Source organism: Nothobranchius furzeri, chromosome 7 (assembly GCF_043380555.1).
Source record: "Nothobranchius furzeri strain GRZ-AD chromosome 7, NfurGRZ-RIMD1, whole genome shotgun sequence".
Taxonomy (NCBI): Eukaryota; Metazoa; Chordata; class Actinopteri; order Cyprinodontiformes; family Nothobranchiidae; genus Nothobranchius; species Nothobranchius furzeri.
Genome location: NC_091747.1, coordinates 23,337,120 through 23,354,518, shown reverse-complemented (window position 1 = coordinate 23,354,518; position 17,399 = coordinate 23,337,120). Strand labels below are relative to the sequence as shown.

General features: G+C 42.3%; 1 protein-coding gene across 16 annotated transcripts in view; it reads left to right on the top strand.

The window, feature by feature from the left end:
• tns1b (tensin 1b) overlaps positions 1-17,399 on the top strand; it is a 198,398-nt gene that overhangs the window by 145,991 nt on the left and 35,008 nt on the right. For 14 of the 16 annotated variants that reach the window (XM_070552897.1, XM_070552904.1, XM_070552901.1 and 11 more), the window contains 4 exons: positions 881-956; positions 8,955-9,084; positions 9,175-9,242; positions 9,371-9,491. In XM_070552897.1, coding sequence (XP_070408998.1) covers positions 881-956; positions 8,955-9,084; positions 9,175-9,242; positions 9,371-9,491 — 395 coding nt within the window. The remainder of the gene's footprint in view (positions 1-880; positions 957-8,954; positions 9,085-9,174; positions 9,243-9,370; positions 9,492-17,399) is intronic. The other 2 variants (XM_070552899.1, XM_070552898.1) reach the window with 1 other exon arrangement.

The window sequence follows — 17,399 nt, the reverse complement described above, 5'->3', positions numbered from 1 at the left end:
GGCCTAACTCCACTTGGTCAAAACCATTTTGTTTGTGGACTTCAGGAACTTTTGTGTTTTAAATGAGAATCCACAAAAAGTCTAAAAGTTCACTCGTTTAACCCTTTACTGTTAATGCCACCCAGGATTGATAGGCTAATGGCTAGGCTGAGGAAAATGAACAAAGTGTCACTGAATCCAACCCGGGTTGCAGTGACCCTGATGGTGGCGTAAAGGTTTATAAAAGCTGCAAAGTCAGTTTACTTATGTCTTCCTGGAACCCTGTATCCCCTAAAGACCCGTTTAGACTAAAGTTCAGCAAAGTAACTGGTTCCTCGCACGATTTAGATCAGGGGTGTCAAACATGTGGCCCGCGGGCAGGATCAGGCCCGCACACAGTTTAAATCCGGCTCGCAAGACGTTTGTGTAAACCTTATTTTCAGACTTGCTTTCATTTTACAATTAAACTGCTGGTGAAAGCTAAAAGATGTCAGGTATCAGGAGTCAAAGACATGCATGAAACTGGTTTAGCCATGTGATCTGTGAATCAGTTATTTGAATTACTGAGGAATAGTCTGGGTTTTTTGTTTGGTATTTCACATTTTCAAATACACTTCAGGTGTTTTATTATTAATAGTCGTGTTGTGCTTAAACTATTTAGGACACACTGTCCTCAGGCTCCAGCTTTGTTTTATGTTGATCGTATTAAAACAAAGAAAACAATCTGAAGCAGTTTTTAATTCATACATATTTTAATTTTACTGGTCTGGCCCACTTGGGACTAGATTTTCCTCAATGTGGCCCCTGAGCAAAACTGAGTTTGGCACCCCTGATTTAGATCCAAACCAGCAAAGCAGATCTGTGGAATGGGTTCTAGTTTATGTTATTTATTTATTTACAGTAACGTCCAAGGAGACAGCCAGACGAGCATCTGCATCACCATCGAACCGGGTCTTCTTCTGAAAGGGGACATCCTGGTGAGAACCACATAGGTGTTTCTCTGATTTCATCCCATCCAGCTGCAGAACCAGAACCAAAGTCACAGATTTTTATTGTTCAGTAGTTACGGGGGAAATCTGTTCATGTTTCCAACAGGACCGACGCTTTTCTGCATGCGTGTTTATGGTCGCTGTAAAAACCTGAGGAAAGACATTTGGACCGCGTCCTATGTCTCGGTTTATGGACCCTCATTAGCACACAATATGTTTCTGGAAACTCTGATGTAAATGTCGAGCTGCACTTCCTCTGCAGCTGCAGTTTGGGAAACAAAACATACAGAAATAACTGAATCTGACAGTTTAAGAAAAAAGTGTGTGTGTGTGTGTGTGTGTGTGTGTGTGTGTGTGTGTGTGTGTGTGTGTGTGTGTGTGTGTGTGTGTGTGTGTGTGTGTGTGTGTGTGTGTGTGTGTGTGTGTGTGTGTGTGTGTGTGTGTGTGTGTTAGTTATTCCACATAATGATGTCAGAAAAAGCAATGCTGCACGACATGAATTGATTTTAGTTTGTTTGATTCCTAATTAATATTTATTTCCTATTTTATTCTCTCATTTATTTTTTCATCGTTCGTCATCAAGCCCCAGACGAGAAATAAGGAAAAAATCTTTTTTGTAAGATCTTGAGATAATTGTCCTTTTTTCGCCGGGAGGTTCTGCGTCTCTCAGCCACACTTAACGAATCAACCGAGGTTTTCACAGATATTGTGACTTTCTAATGGATGAATCACTCATATCAGTTCACATTGTTTTGTTGAATTTCACAAATTGCAGCGATGTAGCTGTGCCACAGAAAAAAAAAAAGCTGAACAAGTGAAATAATCACAAAACAGTCTAATGTCTCAATCATGTTGGTTTTAGTTTTCCTCCTTTCAAAATGGCCGAAGAGGGAGGTAGTCTTTGTTTACAGTCTGTGAGTCTGCGGGGTTGCCAAGTCTGCACCAGCCAGCAACGCAGCGTTGGCATTTGTAGTTCAAAACATGCTGGCAAAACTTTAACTTTAGTTTATTCGAACATGTGCGTTCAGAACAAAGAACAAAGCCAGTAAACAGGAACAACCCAGAAGTTATTTCTTGACCCCCTGAGAAGCCACCGCATCTTTTTTGTTACTCCGATATCGGGTGAAGCAGACTAATGAGGAGCTAACGATGCTAACAGTTTATCAAATAGTGCTAAAGATATCTCAAACTACTTATTCAATCACCAACAACTGGATATGAGAGTGTATTCATCTGCTCACGAACTTACCATGTAAGACTCGTCTTCACTCGTCATCGAGAAACTTCTGGCGTTGAGCCGTAACTGGCAATTGACCCTTTGCATCGACGTCACCTAATCACGTGGGTCCACCATGCTGGACGGCAAAAGCATGTAAACAGTGAGCAACACGAGTACTAAACAAAGGGAAAAGTAGAGCCTGAAATTGTTTTTGCAATCAAAACAAAAAACAAAACTCCTTCAGCATTCCTTCAACTAGTTCATGCCCAGTTCAGTTATCAGAAGAAGTAGCACATCTAGCGGGGCTCATGGAGAGCGGTATGCTAACTAGCTTACCAACTTAGCTTACGTTCTCTCTGCAGCTGTTCACCGATGTAAACATGTTGCTGACTTTGCCTAAACTCACCCCTCTGGATTTATAACTTTATGTTATAAACAGCGTTTCACTTTACACCAAAGCTGATTGTTAAAAAGTCCGGATCCCTACCAGCTTCTGTTGCTGGTGGTGTTACCGGGTTCAGCTGCTGCTCTCACACCGGAATGAGAAGATCTCTGAACGCCGATGCTCATATACATAAATAACGTCATTTTAACACACATAACCATACATCGGAGCTTTAATATTGTTAATAATCAATATTGTTAATAATCGTCTCGCTTTACACTACAGTGGACGGAGCGCAGCCTCCGTGGTGAAACACCCGTCCATCAGGATTATCAATAACTAGTATAAACACATCACATTTATCCCTGCCCCTGTCTTCCTCGTGAAATAAATGAACGTTAATCTTACCCGGTAAAAACGTGTTCGCTGCAAATCTGAGGCCTGCTAGTCCGCTTGATTGATCGCTGCATCATCTCCGTCCTCAGTCTCCATCAAAGTTATTAAAAAGATAAACGAGTTGAGTTTACGTCCTTGTCTCTTAATGCAGCCAACCACGCAGCAAGCTAGAACCCTTTTACTGTCAAATCAACTAAATTAACCCTCTGGGGTCCATGGACGCGTATCCGCGTCTTTTGAACAGGTCTGATTTGGGACGCTGTAGCAGCAAGAATCCGCCTCCCTGAGTTTCCGTTTCAATTCAGCTTTATAAAGGAGATTATAAACTACACCCCAGTTTTTAAATTTTGTTAATAGGCAACGTAAAAGCGGAGTTATACTAAACTAAAAAATGACCTATTTTTAGACAATCTGATAACTTGTCAAAACAGCAGTTTACAGGGTCCGCGGGTCCTTAAAAAGTCTTAAATTTATTTTTCCAAATTTAAGGCCTTAAAATCCTTAAAAATTGACAAATAATCCTTAAATACAGTTTCCAATGGTCTTAAATTACCAAAGACCCAATAAACAAGATTCTTTTATTTCTATAAAATTTTCATGAATTTCTAGTTGGTGTTCAGCGTTTTTTGTGTATGATATAAGCGGAACCGTACACATTCAGTTGGTTGTGAAAGGGGGCTATTTTTAGACAAGCACATTAGCTGGTTAAGCTAGTGGGAGCTTCTGCCATGGGGAAGTGCAAGTTTAAATGGTAACTGGATGGCTAATCCCACATTTGCGACGTGGTTAGCACCGGTTCCAGGCAATAGCTGGAAATTATAGCTTAAAATAAATTTTAAAAATAGCTTACATTTGGTCAAAGTGGCCTTAAAAAAGGTATTAAAATGTCTTAAATTTGGCTCCCTTAAACCTGCAGATACCCTGAGTTTAGTAATCCGTGAGAGGGAATGTGCTTGTGAACATAAAAAAACCCACAAAAACATGAGATCATTTTGCTGTTGGTGGAAGTCTCACATATTCAGCTGATAAAAAGCATCATTATGTAGCTGACAGAGAGAGGAAGGCCGCACGAGTAACAAGATGTGCGCAAAAAGGAGCCGCTTCGCAGGGAAAGGGGTGGCGCGAACAGAGTAACAACGAACAATTAGACAGATATTGACGGTAAACTTCGTATTTTGGAGCGATCCCATCGACATATAAATATTGGACAATGGGTTTCCATAGACTCCAATAACAAGTTTTTGTGCTAAAATGGGAGGTGACCACCACCGCCATTTTGACCGTGTCACAGGTTCCGTCAAGCCCAGACAATTCCACAAAAGGGAAGAGAGGTGGAGCTGAGGGTGGCGCTGTAAGGCTGAGATCGACTGATGACACCCGGTCGAACTAGCTACAAGCTAACCTGAAGCTAATGCGAAGGTGGGAGCTAAGCTAACGGAGGTAGCAACTGAGCTACAACCGGAGTTAACTGTGCACAACACCAGAGCTTCTGAGTCAGAGATACGCCGGGCTGACCGCTGGGTAAAACCGGGTGGAACACAGAGGTCTCAGAGAGCTCCACAAGCCGGCAGCTGCACAGCAGACAAGCGCCGCTGTGCAGCGCTGCCGCTGGGGAGAACCGGGTGGAAAGGTTTCCATCCCAGAGCTCCACTAGCCGTCAGCCCGCCGCAGCACACAGAAGTCGTGATCAGACAGATGCGCCGAGCTGCGGGGAGAAGTGGCGTATTTTGGCGGTTCTGGCTTGCCATAAGAACCAGCCGTCAGCCCGCCGCAGCACACAGGAGCCGCGATCAGACAGAGATGGACCGGGCTGCGGGAGAAACAGCCGGGTGGAAAACATCGGTCTCCCGAGAGCTCAACAAGCCGATTGTTGTAACCCAGCTTCACTAACATGTTATATTTCAACCCATTTTCTAAAGTGCAGCAATATGTTAAATGCACTGGGTTTTACCCTATTACATTTAAATTTCATGGTTAAACAGTACATGTTAAAATCTAAGCCAGGGATTCCCAAAGTGTGGTGCGCACACCCCTGGGGGTGCGCGAGCTGCTGCTAGGGGGTGCGCGAGATGAAAAGTGTAATGGCTGCGGAGCTCAGAGAAGTCTGTCAAAAGTCACCATTAGCGTAGCCAGAAACTCATTTGTGGGTGGGCCAAAGAAAATGTAAGTGGGCCCAATAAACGTAATTGAAAACAAGTATATTTTGCTTGTGTGTGTGTGTGTGTGTGTGTGTGTGTGTGTGTGTGTGTGTGTGTGTGTGTGTGTGTGTGTGTGTGTGTGTGTGTGTGTGTGTGTGTGTGTGTGTGTGTGTCCTCCGCACATGCCCTAGCTCAGGGGTCGGCAATCCGCGGCTCTGGAGACACATGCAGCTCTTCCATCCATCTGATGCAGCTCTCTGTGCTTGTAAAATAATGAATGGGTATTTAAATAAAATGCTTTATATTTTACTGCATAAATTTTACATCTGTAAGCTAATTCTAAATGTAAAGATTGTCTGCGTAAACCTGAACAGGTCCAACCCGGTCTTACTGTGTGACCGGGTTGATGCGTCATGCTTGTGCGTAATCATAGGTGCTTTCTGAGCTGAAGACGATGTGAGATTCTGGGATTCTCCTCAGACGCCACATTGGAGACAGGAACAAGCACTATTCAGCCAAAGTTTCATCATCAGGGAACATTTTCTAAGTGACAAGTCTCTCTGAGAGACAGGGTTTGGAAAACTCGCGCTTCAGTGGAAGGAATCTTCCCGCATGCGCTCTGGTTCTGCAACACGCTCCAAGCCCCTCTCCACATCTTCAGCTCGCTGTGCACCTTATGTACGTGCTGACTGAGCTGTGTCCAGCTCAGATGTTCAGAAGGAAATCTTTTCTTGGGTGATTTAGCTACATCTGCGATTTGCGAAACGAATAGTGTCAGTTCGTCTGCATGCGTCGGGGTAATTCTTTCTATTCTTTCTCCGTCAAAATAAACGGTCAAATACGGGAACTGTCCGGTCAACACAAGCCCTGCTTTTAACTGTTTTGTTTTCTTGTGAAAAGAGATATAATTTAACTAGATTAACACCAGAGCCAGGAGCACTGCGCCGGTATCTCCGTCGCTGTAAATGAGGGAAAAACAAAATGATCGGATCCTTTTCTGACCTTCCCCACCTACAAAGTTTAATTACAACAATCAAACGTGGCAGAGCCTAGATTTGTATTCTGAACAGTCTAAACATGTTTTAAAAAGAAACGTATGACAAAAGTGGCACCTGCTCAGTAAAACCACCAACAGGGTGAAAAATATCAAAATATTGTAGGCAGAGACAGGCTACAACTTCTGGATCCACTTTATATAAATCGTTTTATTGATTATATTCATATGAAAGATAACTTTGACGTACACGAGCGACCGATACCGGCTGCTGTCACCTGTTGTGAGCAGCGCTCTGCTGTCTGAGGGTAGGCCCCGCCCACAGTGCCGCGGCTGCTGCGGTGTTTTCTTTATTGTGGGAAACGGGTAATAATGGCTCTTTGATGGGAACAGGTTGCCGACCCCTGGTTTAGCGTGACGTCTGATATATATATATATATATACATATATATATATATATATATATATATATATATATATATATATATATATATATACATATATATATATATATATATATATATATATATATATATATATATATATATATATATATATATATATATATATATATATATACATATGTATATATATAGCCATGCCCTGATGTGGGGCTGGGGGGTGCGTCAACATGGTCGGGACATAGAAGGGGGTGCGCAGCTAAATAAGTTTGGGAACCACTGATCTAAGCTCAGCTCGGCAGTGACCTAAAATACATAAATGTAATTTTACTTACCGAAATAAATGAAGCGGACACTCCTTGGATGCTCTATTAGTGCAATTAATACCACAGCAAGTCATTTTGTCCAACAATTGCACAAATAATATCCCAAAAAGAATACACAAACACAGAGACTCAAAATCCCGGAGCAGTTTCCAAGCCAGACCGAGGTTCTACTGAGGCCTTTCCACGGAGCTAGCTCTGTGGTCACGTGGGTCTGATGCTCATTAATTATACAGAATTTTAGGCTTTCAATACACTTAAACAGAAGAGTGAGAAAAAAATGCACCCCCCTCAGAGTTGTCATGAGTGTAAACTAGATCATTTAAACCAAAAACATGTTTTGGTACCAGGCTGTAAACATGTTTATTTCTGCTGTGAAATTGGTATTTTTAACATGGGAGTCAATGAGGACTTGCTCGCTTCTAACACCAGCCCCTAGTGGATGAGGGTGGAACTGCAATTTTTGCTACTTCCGGGTTGGCCTCAATTTTAAAGCCGCATTGTGGGGGCTTGAGCGGTCCGGACAGATCTATTGTCTCTGCAGTTTAGTAGGCTTTTATTAGGCTTATATAAAGGATGATGGGAAGGATAAATGTCCACCAGGCAGTTCAGATAGTACGGCTGTTTTTTGAACTGGAAGCAGAGGAAGTGGACAGAGACTCGCAGCCGGAGTCTGAGGCAGATAGCGAGGATGTTGATGACGATGTGGCAGATCCATCCTTCCTCATAGAAGAGTTGGGTCATGATGAGGTAGAGGATGAAGGCAGAGATGCAGCTCCTGGGAGATCCAACAAGAGGAGTGGGCGGCGCCGCGCAGCTGACAGAGCCACTCCCCACTCCAAAATGCATGTACATTATTGCCAAATTAATAAAATAAGTATAAATTCAGATAGTCCAGGTTGTCCTGGAAAAAAAAATTGATACCCCATAAGGCAATATTTATTGTTTTTATTAGAAAATACAAAAGAAAAACCAAAATGAGTCAAAAACGGTGATTTACACCCTGGACACCAGAGGGCTAATAATTTTTTTAAATATTTGTTATTTGCTATATTTATTCATATTTTTTATAAATGTACAGTCTAGATTACCATTCTAAATTATAAAAAACATTTGTCATAAATGTTTGTTGGTTTCACAGTAAAATAAACAACTTTTTTCCAATTCAGATTTTATGTTTTTGAGTGATTTGAGGTCTAATATGCAACCCCTTTATGTCCAAATATAAAAAATAAGTATACATTCATAAAGTCCAGGTTGTGCTGTAAAGATTGATGCCACGTAAGGCAGTAGTTATGGTTTTTATTTTGGAAATACAAAGGAAAAAACTAATTTAGTCAAAAACGGCAAATTGCACCCTGGACCCCAGAGGGTTAAAGTGATATAAGGCTACAAACTGGCTTGTTTTGACTAGCTTCACTGTAGTTTCTACTGGTGTAAACGGTCTTTTTGCCATCCATCATGGCAAAGAAGGCGGTCACATGAGTGGCGTGACGTCACGTGCAAAGGGTCAATAGCCATGAAACTCGCATAAGGGAGTGACTAGTGCATTTTAAAATGGGCTGCAGTACCCAGATTTGACCACAGGATGTCATTATTTGTACATAATGCACCTTTAAACACGGTTTCAACATACGTAAAAGTGTGATTTCAGCTACAAATCTCCATATCCTCTCAGTTTTATACTTGCTGTATATTTCTCCGTAGTCATTCAGCTCCTGACATTATCCATGAAACATCCTCTGGGCTCATAATTGCAGAGTGGCAAGGCTCAAAGTGAGCACTTATGAGAGCTTGGGGCTTTTTTGTTTTTGGCCCGAGGCTAAACTCGTATCTCATTCTTTATTTAAGACAGACTAATGGCTTCTGCAGTGGCAGTTTGCTGATGCCTGTTGTTATTCTGATTCTGTAACTGGGACTAATGTGACGGTGGGCCAGTGGCCAAACGGGAACAGAGGCTTGACCGCAAATCAGACTGTACTTACTGGTGTTTTTTTCATATTTTTACCAATAATTACTGAGTAAAACCTTAAAGAACACATTTAAAATTTTGCAGGTTTCCGTTTGTTAGCAGATACAATTTACGGATTTCCGATTATCAGTACAAAAGCTGTCTCTTCCTCCCCGCAGCTGAAGTGCTACCACAAACGCTACCGCAGCCAGTGCCGGGATGTGATATTCCGAGTGCAGTTTCACACCTGTGCTATTCATGATCTGGGAATTGTCTTTGGGAAAGATGAGCTGGATGAGACCTTCAATGGTAAACGTTGTTTCCAAAGACTCAGCCTGAACCTGCAGTAAAACTTCCTTTATTAAATAATTACCTTTAACTACCGTTATTTTTGTGCAGATGACAGGTTTCCTGAATATGGGAAAGTTGAGTTTGTGTTCTCATTTGGACCTGAGAAAATACATGGTAAGTATAAAAAGTCCTTTTCTCGCTGTAGATTAAACCAGATTAAAGATGTTTTTAAAAACCCCATCCTGGTAAAGTTAGTGACTTAAGGACATTCATGTTTTCTGCTCTGTCTCTTCGTACTTCTGGTCAAGGTATGAACCACCTGGAAAATGGTCCGACCGTCTCGGTAGACTACAACACCCAAGATCCTCTGATCCGCTGGGACTCCTACGAAAACTTCAACCAGAGCTGTGAGGACGCCACCGACGGTGAGAATGGGATTCTTGATCATATCTAACTTACTGGGATTTCTGGAGGAATGTTTATAAATGTTGGAATTTCAGGCAGAAGCTTCATTTGTATCCTTAAAGAGCAAGTCACCCCCAACAAGAGTCTTACTCCAACTCCCATATTTGAACAACAAATTCAACAACACACACACACAGGCTCACAACGACATTGTGACATCATAATGTACCAGCTAACGTCATAGTGTACCTCTTAGCCAATAGAGCTCCGGGAGATGACGTCACTTCTCCCGGCATGCAACAGTTCAAATCGAAACGGCACCATCTTGGCAGGCAGAAGCCCGCAGCTGGACTATTTGTTATTGTCAGAAAACGCAATCAAACGGGAAATATGGTAGATTCCTGTTGTGCCCCAGGATGCAGAACAGACGGAGACGACATAAGGAATGAGCCTTCTACAGGATTCTCCAAGATCCGGAACGCGGCAAACGTTGGATCATTGTAATAAAACGCGCTAGTGACCGGGCTGAAATGAAGCTGTGGGATCTCGAGAGTAAAGGTTTTCGCTTATGCAGCGACCGCTTCATATCAGGTACTTAAACCAATGTTTCCTCAACTGTGTATGGTGTTTATTTTAAATGCTTTTATTACGATTCTTAGTGGGCTTCCTAAACTTATTTTGGCGTGGCTTTTTCTGTCTTATTACTCATAGCAACAAGTAAACGTCACGTAAAACGTTGCCTTGTGAGTTCTGCGTGCTGCCTTTTACGTGTTTTATGATCACAGCAATTAACCGGCTAAGCTGTATTTAATTTTTAAGCAATGGTTGATCAATTGTCAGATCACACATGAAAAGCACTTTGGATTGCTATTACCTGTCTCACCGAGTCAGATCTCAGACAGATCCTGAGACGCTCCTGCCTGACACATTTATTTTATTCACGGAAAAAATCAAACTAGTGATTTCTCTTGGCGTTCAGTTTATACATTCAAACAGCACAGCACTCTATTTAAACTACTTACGTGTAAATCTATGTTATTTGTCCATCCATCCATCCATTTTCATCCGCTTATCCGGAGTCGGGTTACGGGGGCAGTAGCGTCGAGAGGCCCAGACTTCCCTCTCCCCAGCCACTTGGACCAGCTCCTCCGTGGGAATCCCAAGGGGTTCCCCGGCTAGATCCGGTAAGAAGTCCGCTCCGACTGCTTCTGGCGTTTTTAAAAAGTATCCCAGGGGCACGGTAAGGGTCGGAGATGTTTAGTCTATTTAATTTCTGACTATATAAAACGATTTCTTCGGTTTTAAAGTGTGAAGTAAACTCAGACGAAGTAAAATCCAAGCCGTTCACGTTCATGTTTACGATCCGTGTTTGTTTACCTTTTTTTCCTGCCAATATGGCGTCCACTAACTGAGAGTCACGTGGGGTCCGGAGCTCTATAGCAATGGCAGATTTTAATTCAAATGCAGTGCAGAGTTTTTACCTGAAGAGGGCGCAACAGTGACCGTTTTAGGCAGAAATTTTTTATTTGAACTAAGATGCACTAAAGTGCCAAATAATTGACTACACATGTCTACAGCATGATTAGATACTAATTTATATAGTTTATCAGGAAAAAAAATATTTATTTGCGGGTGACTTGCTTTTTCGGTTGATGAGATGTGTTGAGTTGAAGCGCTTTAACACACCTGATTACCACCGCTAGGAGCTATTTTGGTTCTGAATGATCCAAAATCTCCACATGTGATGGTGGGAATGCATTTTAACGTGGTTTACGGTGAAGCTTCATCACTAGCGTGCACAACGGTCACTCTTGTTGCTCTGCGTGATCCAGAGGCAGATTCAGATCTTGTCGACATGAGGAGGTCAAACCGAGGTCTGATTTATTTGTTGTTGGATGGTTTGATGCAAGTGGAAGAGACTGTTATCAAGCATCGATATGTTTTCATCTAGCCCAAAGAAAAGCTGTGTTTTCAGCCCAGCTTGGATGTAAAGAGGCAGCAGTGGAGCTGGATTCATTTGTGGTGAAATTATCACAGCAGAGAAGCCAAGCAGCCCTGGAGACCTGAGTCTGTTGCGTTCCAGAGCTCAGACATTCCTGCGTTCAGCCACAGGCATGGGCTGAGGCTGCTGCTTTCTGTGCCACCCGAGAAAGGCGCTCCGCCCGGAGCTGCACGACGCAAACAAACAATATCTGCAACGAAATGATCAAACTTTACCATGTCTAGCACAATGCTCGTGCATGTAAATAGGGACACTAGTGATTTAATGCTTTAGGTCTCCACCCCCATGCCCAGGATGTTTTTATCAGGCTCCCAGTTAGTCAAAGGTCAAAGGTTACTTGGCTTCCTTTTATCGCAGCTCGTTAAGAGTTGCAGCCTGAAATAGTCGCTGCTGAAAAAGATCAGGTGCAAGTCTGGTCCGGTTCTGTTTGAGGGACGGTGAACGAAGCGGATCCAGTCAGAAACCGGTCAAAAGGATTTAAAGACAAACGTCAGGCTCACTGAAAGCTGCAGATGCGGATCAGTCATCGCTGAAGAAACAATTAACTCCTCTGACTGTGTTGCTTTAGAGTCGAGTGTGAAAAAGAGTCCGGATGTGTAGCTTCACCCGTCAGCCTCCGGTTAGTTTCTCAGCTGATCTACAGACAACAAGCAGAGCAAACATTTCACCGGAACGAGTTTCTGTCTCAGGGACGCATCGGGACGTTTACTGGGTTGTTCTCAGAGTCCATCAGTCACCCTGAAAGCTAGCCATGCCTCCATGTAGGAGTTTTTATAAATAAAGTTTTAGTATTTAAAGAAGTAGAACAGAGTATTGTTTCTCATCTTCCAAAAAGAAGCATGTTGGCCAATTTAAAGTGGAAAAGCTATAAACAAGTAGATATCTTCCTGAATATTTGGGAGACATAGACGTCAAGTCTGATTGATGAGCTAACGGCTAGCGTCGTTACTTGTAAACCTTTATACTGCCTTAAAATACAAGTCACTTTGGACAAGAGCGTCTGATAAATACATAAACGTAATTCACATGACAGGTTTTACGTGGAATTGTGTTCATTTACAACATAAATTAAACTTTTAGCGACTAAATGTTGAACTTCTGTTCATCAGGCCAGAAGTTTCTTTAATATTTCTGCAGAAAGGATCATGGAACATTCCGGTGGTGTTGAGATTTATTATGAAACACTGAATCTTCGGAGACTGGAGCCGTTTTTAGAAGGCAGAAACACTGCTGCTGTACTAGCCTTTAGCTCATCAATCCTGTTGGCTATAAGCTCTAAAGGTAAGATGATTATTACACGTTAGCCAGAAGCTGGTGTGAATATGGTGCCAATTATATTTTGGTCTTTGTACGGTAAACGTTCTGCTCAGACAATGATGGGCGGGTGGTTCTGTTTCTGGTTTTTGGACGTGGTATTGAAAGTAGCTTGTGGTGTATCGCTCCCTCATGTTTTTGTTTACCACCCAACCGTGGTGATTTACTCAGCGGGCCGTTCCCAACTGTTGTTCTAGCAAAACGTGGAAGGAAAGGGTAGAAACTAGTCAAAATAAACCATAAATACTTTAAAAGAAGGACAAATTAGAAAGCAGCTTGTTCTGTGATGGAAGTATGAGGATAAGATGATTTCACGTTGAGTTAGTGGAGCTTTTCCTGTTTTATTTGTTTATTGTTGTTTTAAATTAAATGAAAAAAAAAAGTTTCAAACCCAAAAAATAAAAGCTCATCTTCCCTCTTTTATTGGCACCTTCTGTCTTCACCTCCCTCGGAGGAGTCGCAGGAGTTAAAACCCGACTCCTCCGCTGGACTGTGGAACTCTTTTGTGCACACATTCACCAGAGGAGTGACGGGGAATGTCAGAGTGGGTCTGATCTGCAAACACCTTCAGGCTGCTGAGTTTGTCTCGCGTCTCCACAGCTTCAGATCGACTCAGACCAGCCGGTCGTCTCTGAGCTTTTAGAGCGTTTGTGTTGCATCGGAGAGGAAAAGCTGCAGCAGCGGACGTCCTCCTGGACATGTGAGTAGGGACGCTTTCACTCAAGCTGGACTGGAGAAAATCATTCATTGACATGAAGTTTTCCATTATCCACACAAGGTGGTTTATTTGTTCATCGGTTTAGCCTTTAACAGAAGTTTTTATTCAGAGCTCATCTGAGGTGTTTGAAGTCATTTGGGAGCTGCATCTTTGCTCTAAACCAGTTCATGACTGGGATCTTGGAATGTGGCGGCTGTAAATAAAAGACAACAGAAAAGGGATTGTTGAGCAGGATTGGAGCAGCAACAACGCATCTAATTTGGTCTAAAACGAAATAAAGTTTAGAATATTTGTTTTTATTTTTGTTTTATGTTGAGAGTCAGATGGGACCAGCTCATGGCCCTGGGGCCACCCGTGGACATTCATTTGTTTAAACCAGTTTAGGACCAAGAACCAGCATAACCAGTAAGCTGAAGCCCCCTAGTGGCTGGCTGCAGTGTAGGTTTTAACCCCCACCCTTGCGATATAAACAGAATAAAATCACATAAATGTATGAATTATTGTTGGCTGTTCAGCTGTTTGTGTTTTGCCCTTTAATTATTAATTATTAACCACAATAAATCAAAACTGTTTGGAATATTCTGGTTTAGACTCGGATGAAAGAAAAGGTTTTACTTTATTTAATTAATAAAATCTATGAAACCTAAATCTGCAGGGAAAGGAGTTTTTCTCTCTTGTCCTTGACTTTTCCCTGGAAGCACGTTTTCCTTTGCCTAAAAGTTACTGTTTATCCAAGGTCCGTTGTTTTTCCACCATTCTGTCCAAGAGGTTAACACTTCCTCCTTGATCTCATGGGAGGATTAGGATCCCAACAGCCTCCAGATTTTTCCTGCAGAGGTCATGAGGTCACGCTGAAGAACAGCAGAGCAGCACTTAAACGAGAGTTTAGGTCTGGGACGCGTTATGTAATCCTTGCTATGATATCACTCGTGAATCTGACTTGCATCCAAACTCTGTTGGCTTTAAGAATCAAAAATTACCTCTGTCATCACCAGGAATAGGTTAACCATAAACATTGGCTGTTTATTTTTTTAAATTCAGCGCATCTAAAATGCAAGAATTACCACAAAAATAAGTTTTAAACTAGAAAATCTAAACCTGCATTTATGCTGTTTTATAGATTTTAATTATTTATAAATAACCGTTAGAATAAACAGTAAAAACATTTAACATTAGGATTCTAAACTCTGATTTTTACCCTGCTCAGACTAAAATGCACCATAATCCCTTCTTTATGAGAGAATTTCTTTGCTAAATAATTAATTTACACATCTCAGACAGACTTTTCAGGGCTTTGCTTGTTAAAAACGTGCACCGTCAGGCCGTAACGTCCCTCCAGGATTGTGATATCTATCAGTTTGTGTTAGCAACAAGTTTCCATGTTATTAGTCCCTTAATCTGGATCAGAACCAGGGTCCGGTCCTGTGATTGTGGGGTTTGGATTAGGCTGCTTTGACTCCAAACAACTCTGATTGCGCAACAGCCAAGAGGAAAATAAGAGACAAGTGTCTCCTTGTGTTGCGGCGTGTCCCTGTTTGGACCTCCATTCAGAGGGGCACAGAGACAGGGCTGGGGGTAGGGGTGCAGCGCCAGACCTCCAGGTCCAGGAGATTTATAGTCTATTTATGATTAGCTGATTTCCGAGTGTTGGGTTATCTGTGGGAATAAAGGAGTGGTTTGTTATCTCCACATGGGAACAGCTTCTCCTCCAGCTGTTAGTCAAACACTCCTCTCTCTCTTCTCCTCCAGCCATCTTTATACAGCTGATCTGACCAGCAGAGCCATAAAAGAGCCAGGATGTAATTCATTATGACCACAAGATCCCCCTAAAGGATCCTCAAATGTTACTTTCTCGGTTATTGTGCTCCTAAGCCTGTGGGATTTGTCCATGTGGGTCACTTAGCTTATTTAATACACCTCCTCTGAGCCCAGAGGAGGAACTGCTCCGGCGAGGATGAGCATTAAAATGGGAGAGAGGCTCTGCTGGTTCCACTGTCCTGTTTGTAAAGAGAAACCTCTTCATACGCCCAAATGCAGCATTTCACACTGTCCAGCGTTACGGAGGCATTTGTATCATCCCTATGGGGTTGTTGTGAGGGGGAAATGCTGATTCACTCCGTGACAGCTTTTGGTGTTTTTCAGTGTTTTTCTATTGACAAAAATCTGTGAAAGGTTGACGTCTAAAGTAAATTAGTTTAAACTCTGATCTGACCTGTTGGTGTCATGAAGCCCAGCATGGCTCACGCCTGTGGGAGTTTCCAGAGTATTCTCAGTGTCTCCTTTGGGGTGGCAGGGTCTCGGATTGGATGGACCATCTCCAAAAGGAGTAGGAAAGTCATCATGGTCTATTTATTTTCTAGGAGGCATATTTGCACGAATAGTGAGAATCTTTGGGAGGGTTTGGAGACCAAATGGCAAATGCAGAAAGCTGCAACTGAAAAAGTTGAACGATTGTCTGAATTTTCTTGAGTTTCTCTATAATGTCCCACACAACCTGACCTCGATGATAAGTCTATAGTGGATGGGTCTCCATTCACCCTCAGTGCATTTATTTCTACTGAGGAAGGTGTTTCCCCAATAAAAACACATTTATTGTGCTTTTTCACAAAATCAGACATGTGGTGTGGCATGTTATTTTAAATATAATAAAACAAAATAAATTAAAATATGAAATCCCAATGGGACGCTGGTTGTTTCAGCCGTAGACTGCACAAGAACGGACATAGTTGCTCCAGTTGGGTTTGGAGAGCGAGGAACCCATCCAATATGGCGTCAACGCTGTGGGTGATGGTGGCACCGGAGTTAAGTGCTCGCCCCGTAATTGGAAGGTTGCAGGTTCGAGTCCCGCTCAGTCAACCCACGTTGCCTGCTGGTGGTGGTCGGAGGGACCGTTGGCGCCAGTGCTCGGCAGCCTCGCCTCTGCCAGTGCGCCCCAGGGCAGCTGTGGCTACATCGTAGCTCATCCCCACCAGTGTGTGTGTGTGTGTGTGTGTGTGTGTGTGTGTGTGTGTATGGGTGAATGACTGATTGTGTTGTAAAGTGCCTTGGGGGGCTCCAGGTGTAATGATCCAATAGTTACGTCTTACGTATGAACCATAAAATGTGAGATTCTATATAATCTGATGGATCCTGGAATATTACTTTAACCAGAAGATCTGAACTTTTTATTGCAGGGATTAGATAACACTTCGTATTAACCAAGAGTCAAAGAGAGATAGAGACCAAGTTTTATTTCTAAACAAACTAGAAAAATTGCATTTGTTGCACAAATGCTGTTTGAATGCTGGATAGCTGAAACTGTAAGCTGAAGCTGCTGAACAGCTGAAGTGAAGCTGAAACAAAGCAAAACTGTCAAAATGAGCTGAATGTATTTAAAGATTTAGAAGCAAAAATCACCAACAAGTGTAATAAAGCTCAGAATATAGGAGAAGAATGGATAAAAAATGCTAAACAGCAGAAAACTTTAATCTTTGAACATTAATTAAAAACTCAAAATTTGAAAGTTAAACAGCTGGCATTTGAATGAGAATAGTTTAATGGGTACATTTTTACAATTGGCTGAACTGTGAATTTAGAAATATTTGCTGATATCTGAAACTGATAGATTAACATATGTTTAGATTTGATATGGGATGGATGAATGGTTGGATCATAGACTGTACATACTGGACAAACGGATTCCATAGACTCCAATAACACGTTTTTTTGTCTATAATGGGAGGTGGCCACCACCGCCATTTTGACCGTGTCACAGGTTCCATCCAGCCCAGACAATTCCATAAAAGGGAAGAGAGGAGGAGCTGAGGGTGGGGCTGTAAGGCTGGGCTCGAGTGACGACACCCGTGCGAACTAGCTACGAGCTAACCTGAAGCTAACCCTGGCTAACCCAAAGCT